General features: G+C 44.3%; 2 protein-coding genes across 4 annotated transcripts in view; one reads left to right on the forward strand and one right to left on the reverse strand.

Moving 5' to 3' along the window:
• NSG1 (neuronal vesicle trafficking associated 1) overlaps window positions 1–15,615 on the reverse strand; it is a 53,544-nt gene extending 37,929 nt beyond the window's left edge. Inside the window, exon 1 of the mRNA XM_053402051.1 lies at window positions 15,610–15,615. The gene's annotated coding sequence lies outside the window, so the exon portion shown is untranslated. The remainder of the gene's footprint in view (window positions 1–15,609) is intronic.
• Window positions 1,000–14,293, forward strand: LYAR (Ly1 antibody reactive). 3 transcript variants are annotated; one of them, XM_053402044.1, is made up of 9 exons: window positions 1,005–1,263; window positions 2,185–2,369; window positions 3,970–4,084; window positions 5,338–5,445; window positions 6,564–6,647; window positions 7,951–8,326; window positions 9,078–9,152; window positions 12,148–12,233; window positions 13,989–14,293. In XM_053402044.1, exons 2-9 carry the CDS (start codon window positions 2,248–2,250, stop codon window positions 14,124–14,126), a joined length of 1,104 nt encoding a protein of 367 aa, XP_053258019.1. In that variant the 5' UTR covers window positions 1,005–1,263; window positions 2,185–2,247; the 3' UTR covers window positions 14,127–14,293. The 3 variants fall into 3 exon arrangements, with proteins under 3 accessions (XP_053258021.1, XP_053258019.1, XP_053258020.1); XM_053402045.1 differs by having other exon boundaries at window positions 1,005–1,130; XM_053402046.1 differs by lacking the exon at window positions 12,148–12,233 and having other exon boundaries at window positions 1,000–1,263; window positions 13,989–14,138.
• Window positions 15,616–16,719: the final 1,104 nt, after the last annotated feature.

Genomic DNA, 16,719 nt, shown 5'->3' on the forward strand with positions numbered 1-16,719 from the left:
TGCCACCAGCGCGGGCTGAGTGCCGGCCCTTCCGCAGGCCAGAAACCCAGCAGCGCCCCGGGCGCCCCCGGAGGGCCGGTGAGATGCTGGCGCCTTTACATCGAGGAAGCTCCCGAACCTATTTTTCGCAAGGCCCGTTTCCGCCTGGGCAGGAGCCAGAGCTGCCGCCCATCAGCAGCGGAGAGATTGTCTATATGAAAGGTCGAGGGAAATGCCTTTCTTTTTGTTCTGGGTTGCGCGAGAGGAGACTCCTCTTACAGTTCGCTGAGGCTGCGTGCAAAGTCTGCGGGCGAGTAAAGCGCCCTGCGCGGGATTTGCGGTGCTGGGAGAGGCGCCGCGGAGGCGGAGCAATTGAAGCGGGTCCGATGGCCGCATCCAGGGCGGGCAGGGTTCTGGGCAGGGGATTTTTGGGGAGTGAAGCAACAGCCGGTCCCCTGCTGGTCCCCAGTCCGCCCTCTTCCTGCTGGGCCTGCACTGCAGGGGTGTCGCCGCTCTCAGCCAGCCTGCGGGGCTTCAGCCATGGCTGGCGACAGAAGAACAGCTGAACGGGACCTCCTCGCTGCTCCTTTGCTGTATTTCTCAGGAGTTCAGCCTCGCCCTGATCCGCAACTGGCGGCCCTGGTTGCAGACCGGACCTAAGTTGCCGCCTCTCCCTCCAGGCTGCCAATGCACGGGCATGCGAAATGTGATTTAAAATAAATATTTAGGGCTTTGACTCTTCCTCCACCCCCACTTTAAATGTAAAATCAGCCCTAATGACTCTTTGCTAATAAGCACAGCTGCGGCGCTAAGATTCTGTATGTCTCCTTTAAAAGTTTCCGATATTAACCCGGAAGTTGATCTTGGCGTGTGAGTCTGCACGCTGTAAGTCTACGCCTACGCGCGACCTCCTTGCCCATAGAGATGCTGAGGCCTAGAGCGCGCCGCTCTGCCGCCCTTGCGGGCGTCGGGGGTGTTACTCTCGACGTTTCTCTCTCTAGGCCTGAGACGTTCAAAGGAGTCGCCGGCGGTGTCGTCACAGGTGCGCGACGGAGTGGAGGGTGGCGCTCCGGAGGCGTCGCTGCAGCCCGAGGGGAGCGACCCGGCGGGGGAAGCGCGGCGCGGCGACGACCACCAGCCAGCCTTAGCCGGTGAGTTCCGCCGCTGAGCGCGTCTCGGCCCTCGGGACCCGCTCCGGTTTCTAGATCCGCGGCTAGAAAGGCGAGTGTGTGAACGCGGCGAACACGTGTCTCCCGCGCGGCAACGCTCCTCCGGGAAACGGTGGTAAGTTGCGCTCCCTGGCAAAAGTGGCGTCGGCCGGGTAAACGCATTATAGCCTGTATCAGCTTTTATGCTTTATTTTAACAGGCTATATAACTATATGTATAACTTATGTATAACTACATATACATATGTGCGCGCGCGTGTGTGTATGTATGTACATACACATAGTGTATCTATCTATCTTTATATACTAATTATATATATATATTTATATAGTTTTAATTCTAATCAATGTTTAATTGATTTTTAATAGTTTCCCCTCCCCTCATGTTTAGATGTACTTATTTTTATCTGTAAGCATTCTTGAGTCCCCTGTCAGGAGGGAAAATGAGGTATAAATACAACAACAACAACAACAACAACAACAACAACAACAACAACAACAATAATAATATGAAGCATGAAACAGCAGGCTCTATTTTTTGCCAGCTGCTCCTCCAGATTTCTGAGAAATCTTATTTGGTTGGCTGCTTGTGAAATAGCATACTTGTTTGTGTGCATGTTTGTTTGTGTGTGTGTGTTTTCTGCCAAGGTACCTGGAACAGTTACAGTTTTAAAATACTCCCTCCCCCAATGGTGCAAAATATAAAACAGAGTTCTCTTCATTTGATGGATGGGTCTTTTCCTTTGGGCATGCAGGTCTTTTGGTAGTCCAAAGGATCTGCCCATTCCCTCAAACCCTTAAGAAATTTTATTCCCATTCTGAATGTATTTGCTGCTTACAATAAATACCAGCATGCCTGGAATCATTAATGTTAATGGACCTGGGTGTATGGTGCTATTTAGGCAGTGTTAACTTAATAGTTTTGTCTTTAATGCTCAGCAGGGTGTTTAACGATATTTTTATTGTATCAACTTTTGCTTTGTTAGTCCTGCCTTTTTAAAAGGACATGTAAAACACTATTTTTAATTAATTTCTAGAATTTGTTGGAAGAGGATCAATTCTAACAGTCTCTGAAGAAAGATACTGCTATCTTGGAAGAAATGGTGGTTTTCACATGTAACGCATGTGGAGAGTCTGTGAAAAAGGGACAGGTTGAAAAGCATGTAATTGTGTGCCGCAATTGCCAATGCCTTTCTTGCATGGATTGTGGTAAAGATTTCTGGTAGGTTATCAGAGTCTTGTTTCATTATTTGGTGGTAACAACTCATTGTTATTGCTATTGTTTATATCCTGCCCTTCCTCCCAAGGAGCTCAGTGCAAAAATCTGCAATGAAACTGGTTTGGTGTTACAAGAACAAGTGGGCACAAGCCTTAGACCAACAAATCCCCTTTGAATGTTGAAAGGTGTCAGTCTCCTGACGTTATGGTGACAGTCCTGCCCACCTGTCATAAGTTACTATATGGAGGGTGGTGGACTGATGAGTCCAGCCCACTGGTTAGATATAGTTATCCACTCCTGAGTAGGATGGTAAAAAATGCAAGGGGTGGGGGAGGGAGAACTGCCAAAAACGTCTTCTTTAAAAGTTGAAGCTAATGCATAAAAAATTAGTAAAGTCATCATAAATAGAATCGTTTAAAGAAAGTAAGAGTAGCAGAATAAAATCTGATTTACAGTAACAAGATCACCATAAAATACAAGCATCTCCCTGGCCATGCAAGGTGGAACCCTCAAGAAATCTCAAAGGGTGAAGGCAGTAGCCTCTGATTGTACAAGAAATGGCTGAAGAACGTTTGGCTGTCTAAATGCATTCCCATTCCAGGGAAGCAGAGACTTTCGTGTTACTGAGTGCTTGATTTGGCCTAGGAGGAAGTCTGAGGTGGCAAGTAGATTTGACCTTCCCTGCAACCTGAGAGAGATGGGGCATTTATGACTGGGAAGCCAAACTGAACTGTTCTCTTGCCTGTAGTGGGCTATATTGCAAAATGCTGGAAACTGCTCTCTCTCGGCACCCGCAACCTGCAACAGGATATAACTGTGAACTGCACTGCAGGGTTAATTTGTGCTATTTTCTCAGTCACGCTGATGTGGGATAAAGGCAACGGATGACATTACAGGATTCTATGTGGATATGCAAGCTTTTGTGCTATTGCTGCACAACTTGACAAATGGTGGATTCTGCTTGGATTTTAATTCTAAGTAGTGCTGTTAATTGAAAATCTATGTAAAAAGTGAACAGTGGTACCACTAGAATAATAAGAACTACTGAAGCCGACAGGTCTCCAAATGATGACATTGACCTTAATGCTGACCCGACATTCTTCTGACACAGTTTTGCCCCTGTAAATAAAACCTTTTTGTTTAAAGAAGAAGCTGCGCATGAGTTACTGAATTGATGCCCCGTGTGTGACTTAATTTTATGTGCAGCCTAATCTTGTGCGGAGTTACATTGGCATAATCGCATATAAGGATTAGGCATGCTTAGCTCTATATAGAATTACAGGTCAGCTTCTGCCAGTCATAGTTCTTTCTGGATTAGCTTGACCCGTGGCTTCTCTGGGAATTAAGGCTGTTCAATATATCCAGAGCTGAAATCTTCCTACTGTGCTATAAGTGTTGTGCTATAAACTAATTTTAAGATGTATTTTAATTAATTGATTGCCTGTTTTTATGTTCTTTGTATACTGTGTTAGTTTTATGATGTTAGCCGCCCTGAGCCCGGCTCCTGCTAGGGAGGATGGGGTACAAATAAAATTATTATTATTACTACTACCACTACTACAACTACTATGGCTTTTTACCTATGCTGTTCTTAATATTTAAGGGGTGATGATTATAAATGTCATGTGAAGTGCCTAAGTGAAGACCAGAAATATGGTGGCAAGGGTTATGAAGCCAAAGCTCACAAAGGAGATGTCAAACAGCAGGAATGGATTCAGGTAAAAACAAGTGCACACATAAGCATGGTAATATGCCATTTAATTTACAGGGAAAGCTGTGTACAGTACTGATTGTTTTTCCCTTTTCCCTTTCAACCAGTGGTCTCTGATGCAATTTATACCTCAGATCAAAACAATAGAAGAATACATTTAAAAATCAGACAATAAGAAAACCCACCAACACTACATATGATTATCTAACTTCGCCCGTCAAATGTTTGGGGAACAGGACACCTTGCAGCAGGTGCACACTGAATGCAAGAGTAGATGCCAGCTTGTTGGTTTGGGAGGGCATTTCATAGTCAAAGGAAAGCCCTGTTTCTGCCCATCTGACAGAAGAGGGCCTTGGCTGACAGACTCAGCTCATGGGCTGGTGCAGTCCTTCAGATACTAAAGTCACAGGCCATTCAGAGCTTTTAACCAAAACCAGCACTTTGTTGGCTGCCATGTTCTGAAGCATTTGAAGTTTTTTAATTGATTGGTTGCTATTCCAGCAAGAAGCAATACGTTTCATACCAGCCCAAGGTGGCAAAATGCATTCTTAGTCACATGTGTCCATATGTGAGACTATATTGAAAACACCTTCCAGCTACAGACTTGAGCCTTGACTAAATACAACCCCATTTTGAAAAGATTGTGTGTTTCCTTGGGGGTCACCACCTTAATCTTGCCCTGACTGAGCTTCACTTTATTAGCCCTTGCACATCCCATCCCTCACTTGAGCTGCCTCTGTTAAGAGTTTCCAGCCCCCACCTAGATTTGATGAGAACGATAAATAATGCTGAGTGTCATCTGCATAATGGTAATGACCCTTCACTCCAAATGTCCAAACTACTTCACCAAGTGGTTTTGTGTAGATGTTAAATAGTCTTGCAGCGGGTGTGGAAATGGAAACTAGATCCTTGTGGTACTTTGCAGCATAAACATCATGAGACAGTGTGAGCTAATACAGAGTTTTTATCTTACTCCTACTTGCGTTACCTAGCCAAAATGTAGTTGTAAAATGTCAATGTATTGATGGTCATAGGCGAGCTTTCAGGCTCCGTGTGGGCCATTGTTTTTATCTGCAGTGAACATAAACACCCCAGAAACAATAACACAATTCCCAAACCTCCAGACCCTGATGCAGACAGGAGAAATGGACAGATTTAAACCTGTGATGTGTATAGCATACATCTGATTTTCAGTGCATCAGACTTGTGATTTAAGTATGTTGTGTCTCAGATGCAATCATTCCCACTTTCCTTTTGTAGAAGATTCATCAAGCGATAAAGGAAACCAACATTAACCCCAAAGTTCGAGATATTTTGGAGCAGATGTATACCTATGACAACATTCCAAGAAAAAAGGGCAAGTTTCAGGTATGCTTAGAAGTTGGACTCCTGCTTCCATCATCCCTGACCATTGGCCACTGTAGCTGGGGCTCTGGGAGGCCACCATGTTGGCTACCCCTTCGCTAGAAAGCGTCACCAGAATCCTCCAGGCTCAGGGGTTCTGCTGCAGGCAAGTTGATTTGGCAATTTACAACGCCCTTTGTTGGCAGAGTGGGGGTGGGCATTTCCCTCATATGCCCACTGTTGCTCTCACCGTCCATTCTTGTTGCTGCAGCTGTGCATTCACAAAATGCAGTGATAAACACCACGGTGCTTTAAAGTGAGTGGGAGCAGCACATGCATTCAAGGGCTGCAGTAGGATGATTCGCTGCTTTGATCTGCAACGGGCACAGAAAAGTGATCAAAGAGGTTAAGTGAGGCAAAACGGTTCAGGGAGTGCAAAGCAAAGAAGTTTGCAAACGTGTACTTCAAAGCTAATTGAAAGGCCGCCCTAAATACAGACATTTTTCAAGAGAGGCGCTTAATGCAGTTGAAACATTAGCACTGAATTGAGATAGCTACCAGCTTCAGGAAATTGGTGCCTGTCCTTGGCTGCATGATCTCCGCTGCCTTTCCATAGCCCTGTTCACACCTCAACCTGGGCAGCTAACACATGGGAAGTGGAATGGGGCTGCACCTCCTGGTTCCACCCCTTGAAATCCATGAACTGAGTATACATCCTTGCCAAAGGGTATGTCTCTGTGTTACCAACCTGAAACTCATAGGCAGCTCTTTGCAAGCAGACACACGCACAGCCTGGCATTGCCCTCCACTCCATCTGCCATGTGTGAGCCCCACATACTGAAATAATACATGACTTGGGCTCATGTCAACTGCGCTGGAACTATTTTGCCACTAGCAGGTTGTGATTCTAATGTGTATTACAGTTCTACCTGTGACTGTTACTGAATGCAGCAGAGGATGTTTCGCATGTATAGCTTGGCATCTGCCTCTAATTAGATTCTGAAGAAAGGGGCATGATTGCTGGGTCCCATTTGTCCATGCCATCCCATCCTGTGGCCCTTCTGCCGATCTGAATACTGCAAAAGTGTCTTGCTGACGGATCAGTGCATAAATAGAAATTCTGCTGTTTTCTACCTAAACAGAACTGGATGTCTAACAGTTTGAAAATACATAGCACTGCACTGCAGGACCAGGTGTGGGACATTTTTTCACAAGCTACCAGAAAGGTAAGCTAACTGGAAACTGTTTAATGGAAGCAATGTTTCATAGTCAAAAGTCCACAAATTGTGGCTGAGCTTGTAGCCAGTCTTTCTTTTCTATTAGCCAGCTAAGGCCAGTCATCCCACAATATCAGTGGGCCTTTAGGATTGCCTCCTAAATGGATTGCTAGTTGTACTCATTTGCTTAATAAATAATTGCTTTTAATAACCTTGTAGGCTTCCCTTTCCCCTCCATGTGCAGAGTTCCTCTTTTGCAATAGAGAAATGTGCTGCATATGCATTTCTTAGTTTAATGTCCACACAGATGACAGTAATGCTGTCTTTAAGGGCTCGTGTGAACTGAAGTTAGGAACTTTAAACTTCTGGGACAGTGTCTTCCCAAAAGCTTCTGCAGCTTTTTGCTTTGCAGGATATAGATGAAGTAATAATAATAATAATAATATTTTTTATTTATACCCTGCCCTCCCCAGCCAGGGCCGGGCTCAGGGCGGCTAACAAGCAATAATAAAAACAAGTTGAATGAATACAACTTAAAAACAACATTAAAATACAACATTAAAATATTGAAACATTATTTCCTCATCGCAGGAGGAGAAGGAAAGGAAAAAAGAAAGAGAGGGAGGGAATCAAATTGGCTCCAAGCCGAAGGCCAGGCAGAACAACTCTGTCTTACAGGCCCTGCGGAAAGAAATCAGATCCTGCAGGGCCCTGGTCTCATGAGGCAGAGCGTTCCACCAGGCCGGAGCCAGAGTTGAAAAGGCCCTGGCTCTGGTTGAAGCTAATCTAACTTCCTTAGGGCCCGGGACCACAAGGGTGTTGTTATTTATGGACCTTGAGGCTCTCCGTGGGGCATACCGGGAGAGGCGGTCCTGTAGGTACAAGGATCCTAGGCCGTGAAGGGCTTTAAAGTAGCCTAAGATAAAGCAAGAAAGAATTGGTTATTTGGAATGAGGGTCCAGGGGGTGGGGGGAATAGCCCAGAAGTAGAGGCATGGATTTTTCACCACCTCCCTCCACACATTCAGAAAAGCCCATTGCAAGTCCCACATCCTAGAAAGATACTGATTATTTTTTGCTGGTGGTACTTGTGAGTGGACCTTCTCATTGCACCAAAAAGCAATTCTGTGTTTTGCTTAAAGCAGGGAGGGGGAACCATTTTGGCTCCATGGGTCAGATCCTTATCAGGGCCAGATATGACAAGTGGGCAGGATTACTTCCTAGAATAAACTACTGAAGTCCCCCCTGCCCCAACTTTTTGACTAGGGGGTCTCATCATAGCGACGTATAAGCCCTCTGCATCTTCCCAACAGGAGACAGCTGAAAACCAGTCTGCAAACAGTGAAGTTATGCCAACGCCATCAGAAGACAACCAAGTAAAAATGGAGAAACCTGCAAAGAAAAAGAATAAAAGGGAACAAAAGGAAGAGAGGAAAAATATGAAAAAGGCAAAAGAATTAAGGTTGCAAGTTCAGCCAGAGGGCCTAGATCTCAAAAAAAGTAAGAAGTCTAAGAAAGAAGAGAGAGAAAATGAGAATGGAAATATTTCCAAAAGGAATGGCTTGAAGTTGACAAAGCAGCAGCAAGCAGATGTTTCAGCTGAACTGGAAATGAATGGAAACGGTGTCAGTACAAAAGAGGCAGGGACCAAAGCAAATGGGAAGAAACGCAAGCGTAACGTCTCTGAAGGTATCAGACTTGCAGTTCTTGCTTCTATGTATGAGGTGCAGTTTGGGAAAAAGGACAGTTTGTAGTATATAGGATGTACGGTATATAAATCAGGATAAATTTCAGTGCTTGGATTGAAATCTGGGTGAGAGTGACAGCCTTAGGGACATCCTGATTTCTACCCATCTCTGTCGCGAATTCTCTGCGGCGCTTTAGCAGAAATGCTCAGAGTTCCAGGTTCTTCAGTGCAGTATATTGTAAGCTATATATACAGATATCTACAGGCTATAACACACGAGCAGTTCATACAGTCAAGCCGAGTACCTGGCTGCACCTTAAGGCAAATAGGAAGACCTTTCTATCTCTCTCTCTGACCACACTCTTCTACACCACCCACTTACTGCTGGACAGGTTTCCCCTTTAAACCGATGACAGCCAATCAACTGACACACATTACTGCTGAGTCTTTCTGACCCAGCACTTCCATAGAAAGTATTGCAGGCTGACTGCATCAGCCAGTTGCATCAGCTAGCAAACTCAAGCCTGCAGACTTGCTATCTCACACAGCATTCTGTGAATCCTGACAATCTCATCTGACAATGTCAATCCTTTTCTGATTTTTCCTTGCTGTAGGAGGTTTTTATGAAATGTCAGGCAGAGCAGATTTTAGATTTAACCACTATTCCAATTTTGGTGGGTTCCCTAATGATTCTGTTACTGGACTTCCTGACGCTTATTTTGACTGTTTCTCTCCCTGTAAATCCCACCCCAGATGTTGACGAATCTCCCATTGCACAAAAAAGAATGAACAATTCAGAAACCGAAGAAAATGAGGATCAGCTTCAAGGTAACCTTCGCTTGGATGCTTAGCAGTTTGCCAACTATGAGCTAGATCTGTTTGTTGATGGCAACAATGACGTAGCACCTTAGTCAATATAATTATTAGAATCATTGTTAAAGTATAAGGGAGAGTTGTAACATTTATAAGGACATAGTTCCCTTGTCTTGAAAGTGGGTTAGTGAGTACCAGGCTTAGATAACACAGGATATTCGTGTCCAAGGAGGACAGGGGCTTATAAATTTGTGGGTGGCAATAGTAATAATAGTAATTTTATTATGTGTCCCCCACCCATCTGACTGGGTTGCCACAGCCACTCTGGGTGGCTTCCAACATATATAAAAACATAATAAAAAATTACACATTAAAAAGCTTGCCTATACATGATGATGGAGTCAAGGGCATCCTGATCAAATTTGCAGATGACACCAAACTGGGAGGGGTGGCTAACACCCCAGAGGACAGGATCACACTTCAAAACGACCTTGACAGATTAGAGAACTGGGCCAAAACAAACAAGAAGAATTTTAACAGGGAGAAATGTAAAGTATTGCACTTGGGCAAAAAAAATGAGAGGCACAAATACAAGATGGGTGACACCTGGCTTGAGAGCAGTACATGTGAAAAGGATCTAGGAGTCTTGGTTGACCACAAACTTGACATGAGCCAACAGTGTGACGCGGCAGCTAAAAAAGCCAATGCAATTCTGGGCTGCATCAATAGGAGTATAGCATCTAGATCAAGGGAAGTAATAGTGCCACTGTATTCTGCTCTGGTCAGACCTCACCTGGAGTACTGTGTCCAGTTCTGGGCACCACAGTTCAAGAAGGACACTGACAAACTGGAACGTGTCCAGAGGAGGGCAACCAAAATGGTCAAAGGCCTGGAAACGATGCCTTATGAGGAACGGCTAAGGGAGCTGGGCATGTTTAGCCTGGAGAAGAGGAGGTTAAGGGGTGATATGATAGCCATGTTCAAATATATAAAAGGATGTCACATAGAGGAGGGAGAAAGGTTGTTTTCTGTTGCTCCAGAGAAGCGGACACGGAGCAATGGATCCAAACTACAAGAAAGAAGATTCCACCTAAACATTAGGAAGAACTTCCTGACAGTAAGAGCTGTTCGACAGTGGAATTTGCTGCCAAGGAGTGTGGTGGAGTCTCCTTCTTTGGAGGTCTTTAAGCAGAGGCTTGACAACCATATGTCAGGAGTGCTCTGATGGTGTTTCCTGCTTGGCAGGGGGTTGGACTCGATGGCCCTTGTGGTCTCTTCCAACTCTAGGATTCTATGATTCTACAGGGCTGCCTTCAGATGTCTTCTAAAGGTTATATAGTTGATGATGGTGGTGATGGTGATGATGATGATAATAATAATAGTAGTAGTACTACTACTACTACTACTACTACTACTACTAATAATAATAATAATAATAAATAATTCATTTATACCCCACCCATCAGCTTGGGTTTCTCCAGCCGCTCTGGGCGGCTTCCAACAAAATATTAAAATACAGTAGTCCATCAAACATGAAAAGCTTCCCTAAACAGGGCTGCCTTCAGATGTCTTCTCAAAGTCTTGTAGTTGTTCTCTTTGACATCTGATGTGAGGGCATTCCACATAATAGGCGCCACAACCAAGAAGGCCCTCTGCCTGGTTCCCTGTAACTTGGCTCCTTGCAGTGAGGGAACCACCAGAAGGCCCTCAGAGCTGGACCTCAGTGTCTGGGCTGAATGATGGGGGTGGAGACGCTCCTTCAGGTCTACTGGGCCAAGGCTGTTTAGGGCAAAACGACATACCATTGGTTGGGTGGATCCAGAGCAGGGAGAACACAAGTCCACTTGTACAATGCGTCTTTCCTGCCCTCTCAGTCTCAACCCAGCCCTGCTAGAACAAGGCTGCCTCTGACTAATTTTTGCCGTCTTCCATCTCCCACTGTTACCACAGCCAGGCCTTTCCTGAAGCTTCCCAACATTGAGAAGGCTTGGCTGGGGGCAGGGGACGACAGTGGGGTCTGCGAGGGGGTGGGGAATGTTCTGCTAGACAAGCAGATGCTGGTACATGCAAGCTATATGGCTATTTAATCTGTTAGGAACAGCCAGACCAAGTCTCAGTTCATTTTGTTTCCTTTCTTTTTAAATCTTCTTTTCCTGAACAGAGGAATCCTCTCCAGCTTGCAGCCCACATTTTGCCGAAATGCCAGCAGAGGTTGGCCCCAGAAAATCCACTGTCACAGTTTTCAAGTGTTATAGAGTTAACTAACCTGGTGTGCCAGTGGAAGCGTGTGCAAGGGCTACTCCCCCCCCCATGAGCCCCCTGCGCCCCCCCCAAATACACTCTGGAGGGTCAGACAAGCCCTAGAGCAGTGGGAGGAAAGGGGGCAGAATCCCACCTGGCAAGCAAAAATTCTTGCACTGACAGAGCAGTCAGAAGAGTCTGACGTCAAATCCCTCCCTAAGCCTCTAAATGTTTGTAGTAGATCACATCGGGTAGAAAATGTATGTAGGTTATTATAGTGAGTTTGGCTGTTTATATTTACAGATGAGGTTTTTTAAAATAACCACTGGAAAAAGTTGGTCATTTCTCCAGGTGGATGCAGCTGACGGTTTTCTGGGTTGGAACCAGCCAGGTGTATTTCCCCTCTGAGCTAGAGAGGCATAGGGACCGGCTGCTGATTTCAAATACGAAAGTGTGGGCAATGAGGCCTTATTCATGGTTGTTGCTTTTTTTAAAAAAAACCTCCTTATTGCTTGAGGATTAATACTTCCTTATTGATTGATTTATAACCCATTCTCCCTTGTTCACATAATCCTGCGCTGCTGTGCTTGGCAATATTTCAGTTTCCAAAATCATCTCAGTGCAGCAGGATGCTTAGCAAGCAGGGCACTACTAACCTGACCAAGGAAACATTTGAAAGTGGTGTTAGGTTTCCATAGTGACCTGGCCAAAATGCATGGGGATAATTTATTTTATTCTCTCTTCCTTATCTTTTTACAATTTTTTACAGGTAAATTCAATTGGAAGGGAACTATAAAAGCTGTTCTGAGGAAAGCACCTGACAATGAACTGCCAATGAAAAAACTAAGGAAGAAGGTATATTGGAGCGTTTTCTGAAACCCAGAGTACAAGGCCGGGCAAAGTTCCCCTGCACAAGCACCACTGGAATAAATATTTGTATACTGCCCTTCATCCGTAGATCTCAGGGCGATTCACAGCATGTTTTCATTATTTCCTTATTTCCAAATTATTTCATAATTTGCCTGTTTAAAAAATAAAGACAAAATTGTACTGTTCAGGGAACGGTTCCCTATCGTAGAATCAAAGAGTTGGAAAGTACCCTTCAGGCTCAACTGGTCCAACCCCCTGCCAAGCAGGGATCAGAAGGCAAAAATAACTTTGCACATGCTCTATCCATTTGGCCCTTGAAGCCTTTTAAGGAAACACACACACACGTCTTGCTCTGGGGAGAAAGCACTCTGCATATGGTCAGGGGCACGCCAGGTGCAATGCAGGACCCTTACTGCCAAGCAAGAAAACGCTGCAAGGCTTGAGAACAGGAAGGGAAAGGCCTGATCCAAGAAGGGCCAACTCTGAGGCTTCTCTGAGGAAACGGATCAGGCTCCAGAACAGCTGCCCACCTCATCGCCTCCCCTCAGGCTGCTGCCTAACTCCAGCGCCCTACCTTGCCCGACTCACTGGATTCAGTGAGGTTTTGTGTAGGAGAACGTACCTTGGATTGTGCCCTAACTTTTAAAAAACCTGTGCTTCTGTGAGCACAACCATTTGCCAAATTCCAATTTAAATGAGCAGTTGCTAAACCGTAGTGCTGCCCCCTTTCTTCTCTGATGAACTTCTGCTGTTCCACCAACAGCATTTAATACCTTTTGTCCAAAGGCCTTGTGTGCTGATTGCATTTAAAATATATATGTTCTGGGCAGGTGGGATGGTCCTAAGCATTCTACAACTCAACAGCTAAGCCAATGTTTAGGAAAGCTCCTGTACAGTCGTACCTCCGCTTATGTATCCCTCCAGTTACGTAAACTTCAGGATACGTAAGTGGCAAACCCGGAAGTATATTTCCGGGTTTTTGCTGCACATGCACATGCAAAAGCACTCTACCGTGCCACACGCGTGTGCAGAAGCAGTCTCTCCAGTTGCAAAAACCTTGGGATCCAGCCGGACCTCCGGAACGGATCCTGTCCACAACCGGAGGTACCACTGTAATGCAACTGAAGACTTGGTTGTGTAACTAATAGCTATGGCAGTTTCAAAAACTGTCAGCCTAGATTTAAAACAAAAATTTTTTTTCCTTCCAGTAGCACCTTAAAGACCAACTAAGTTAGTTCTTGGTATGAGCTTTCGTGTGCATGCACACTTCTTCAGATACACAGTAGGGCAGACCAACACGGCTACCTATCTGTAACTGAAGCCTAGATTTAGCTCAGGTTTTCTTTCTTTTAGTTCATAATGTTACAAATGGAGAAGTGACAGCTAGTCAGATGCCACCAAGCACATAGAAAGGGCCTCATTCCCCCAGCTGCCCCTGTCTTCAAAGGTGTCAGCACAGGGCTCTGCCGGAAGATCTTCACATGTGGGCAGGCTGCTATGGGAGAACATGGCCCCTTCGGACCTTCCAGAGCTCTAAAGTAAAAAACCAGCGCTGGTTTTGTGCCTCGAATTAGAGACTGGGAGCCAGTGCAGGCTTTAAAGCCCAAGTGGAATATGACAGAACTTGATGGGGCTTGCTTTGGAGTTAGATGCTTCATATTCCAGAAAATACACTTAAGCTGATAATGGCGTGAAAGGTTTGATGTAACTTCTTTTTGTCTCTCCTTTTGTCTTGTGCAGGTTTTATCACAGTATTATGCAGTGGCAGGTGATCATCATCATAAGGCTGAAGAAGAAATTCTGGCCCTGTTCAATAAGAAAGTCAGCAACAATCCTAAATTTAGAGTTTTAAAGGAAAAGGTTAAGCTTATAAAATAGCTTTTTAGTTCTAAAATAAGGATTTTTAATATGTCCCCAGTTTTGTTATCAGATGTAAAGAGATTTTTCAGATGTATATGGCAGCAAACCTTGCCTGTATTTGATTGTGAATTTCCTTTTATTTCACATACAGTTTGTACTGATTAAAAGTTACTTTTAGGAAAAAATGTGGTTTTTAAATATATATATATATATTAAGTTATGGTTATGATCACACCCACGAGCTACTGGGTGTGATCCCATGGTCAGAAATACTCAAAGAGAAGGGAGTCCAAGAAGGATGTGAGTTTCTGAAAGGAGAAATATTGAAGGCCCAAATGCAGACAATAGCAACAAGAAAGAAAAGTGGGAGGCATCTGAGGAAACCAGTGTGGCTGCATAAGGAGCTTGCAGATGAGCTGAGAGTTAAGAAGGGCATGTATAGGAAAGGGGAAATCACAAAGGAGGAGTATACACAAGTAGCCAACAGTTGCAGGGGGGGGAGTCAGGCTGGCTAAAGCTCAGAATGGGCCATAAATGGTTCTCTTCTAATCACAGAATAGAACTTTTAGATACAACTCATTTTTTTAAAAAAAACAACACTACTGCAATGTACCCAGTGAAAGAAAGTTTACTCTGAAGTGTGTGTATTTTTGTAAAGAAATAAATCACACTAGCTCTGCACCCAATAGTGAAGGGTCTCGTTAGCAAGTATTTTCACACCTAAACCCAGAAAGCTGTACAGAATCTTTATCTATCTTACAGTGGTGGACAATGTGATATCTTTCTGAATCCCTGCTCCCCATGTAGCTGGATTGTTTGAACCATATTGCAGTGGTCCCAGATGGCATGTTTCAATTTCAGCTGAGACTTTACATTAAGCAATACACAGTCCCAGTAATACTCCGCAGAAAAGTCATTATTGATGTCAGTTTCCACTTAGGTGGCACAGTACGATTTGGAACAGGGGAAAAATACAGCTGGACAAAACAGGTTGGCATAAGTCAAGGTGTGGAAGCCATTTTCCAAAATAGCCACTGACAGTCTTCCTAGAGAGCCTTTCTCATGAACCATGGCACCTGCATCCACAAACTGTAGGTCAAACTATAGGTTTTGGGGTGTAACGGAGCCAATGGTTACACCTCTAAAGTTATCAACAAAGAAGCTTCTACAAGTTCTACAGCAAGGTATCAAAACCTAGGTGGGGAAAAAAATATTTCTGGTTCCCTAGCAACTTCACAAATTGTTGTTGGTATAAACTAACTTGTCAATCTGGCAGTCTAGGAACCCAACTCTGAACACCAACAGAATGACATTCTTTTTATATCTCGTACTGATTTCCTTTCCCGCAGATTAGCATATGTCTCCTCAATACAAATGTGTATATTTTTAACTATTGCGGTTATTGAACATTGATCTTCTCTTTGTTTGTGCTCTGCTTTGGCACTGCTTCTGCATTACTGGTCTGTTTCTTCTCTCTTTCCTCCCACTGAAAACTGATCGTCTCGCCTCCTGCTATTTTCTCATTGCGCCTGAACAACAGCGTCTCCAGTGGAATATACCTGGTGACCACTGGAGACAGAACCAGCGCATTGTTTCCCTCAGATACTTGAAAGCTGCAACAGTGTTCTGTAACAAGGAAACCAGAGAGCAAATATTAAACTTATTCACAGAAAGTTTGTAAAGGCTATATTGTTCTGTACATTGAGCTGCAGTCACAGGTTACCAGATCTCACAATCAATATATTCAAAATTTAGCCCTTCTCCCAATTAAGCTTTCGGGGTGGGGGGGGAATCCTACACGCACAGAACAAGTCTAAGTTTCTTTTCTGCTCTGTTGGCCAAGGAGAGCAGATTAAGTTTCCCCTTAATACATTAACAGGAAGTGTTACTTTATATTCAGGTTTAACATTCAGCTGGGGAAGAAGATGTCTGCTGAGAAGCTTCTCCTTGCTTGCGTTAAGACAGTCAAACCAGCTTAATCTTACGTGTGGAGAAAATACGTTTTAATCTTGATATTCTGTTTACATTGACATTGAATAAAGATCTCTGAAAAGTTTCTGATTCAAGCATGACACTTTAAAAACAGGCTTCATCAAACTGTTGGAGTCTTCAAGCAAGTAGCAGTCCCTAGAAGTCTGCAACTTAAGTCTGATCATTCATTAGTATGATCCTCCAACAGATTGTAAAAAGCTCCCAAACTTGTCACTCCTTAGCAAGGATGCTCCACACTAAAGCCTGGGTCAGAAGGGAAGGGAAGGGGCAATGCTGCTATTTAAACAATGGTTGGGTGCAAGCCCAATCGCCTTGTGGCGTCTAGCAGAGTATGATGAGAGGAAATGCAGATCAGCTGCTATCAGACATTCGGCAATTGTTTAGTTTTGCTTCGTTTTTACAAGAAGAGACTATCCCCTAAGGGTGCTTCCAGAGAGGGGTCCCATATTGCAAAAGAGTCAGGTCTGCTTTTTCAGCATCTGCTTTTGGCTTCTGTACATTCCCAGTGCTTCGGACATTAATGGTCATTGCTATTGCACAACATTTTGTCCACACTGGGTATTTTGTCCTTTCAATCATTCCTCTACACCCTCCGCTGTCATTTTCTGTTCTAATACAG

Source organism: Podarcis raffonei, chromosome 9 (assembly GCF_027172205.1).
Source record: "Podarcis raffonei isolate rPodRaf1 chromosome 9, rPodRaf1.pri, whole genome shotgun sequence".
Taxonomy (NCBI): Eukaryota; Metazoa; Chordata; class Lepidosauria; order Squamata; family Lacertidae; genus Podarcis; species Podarcis raffonei.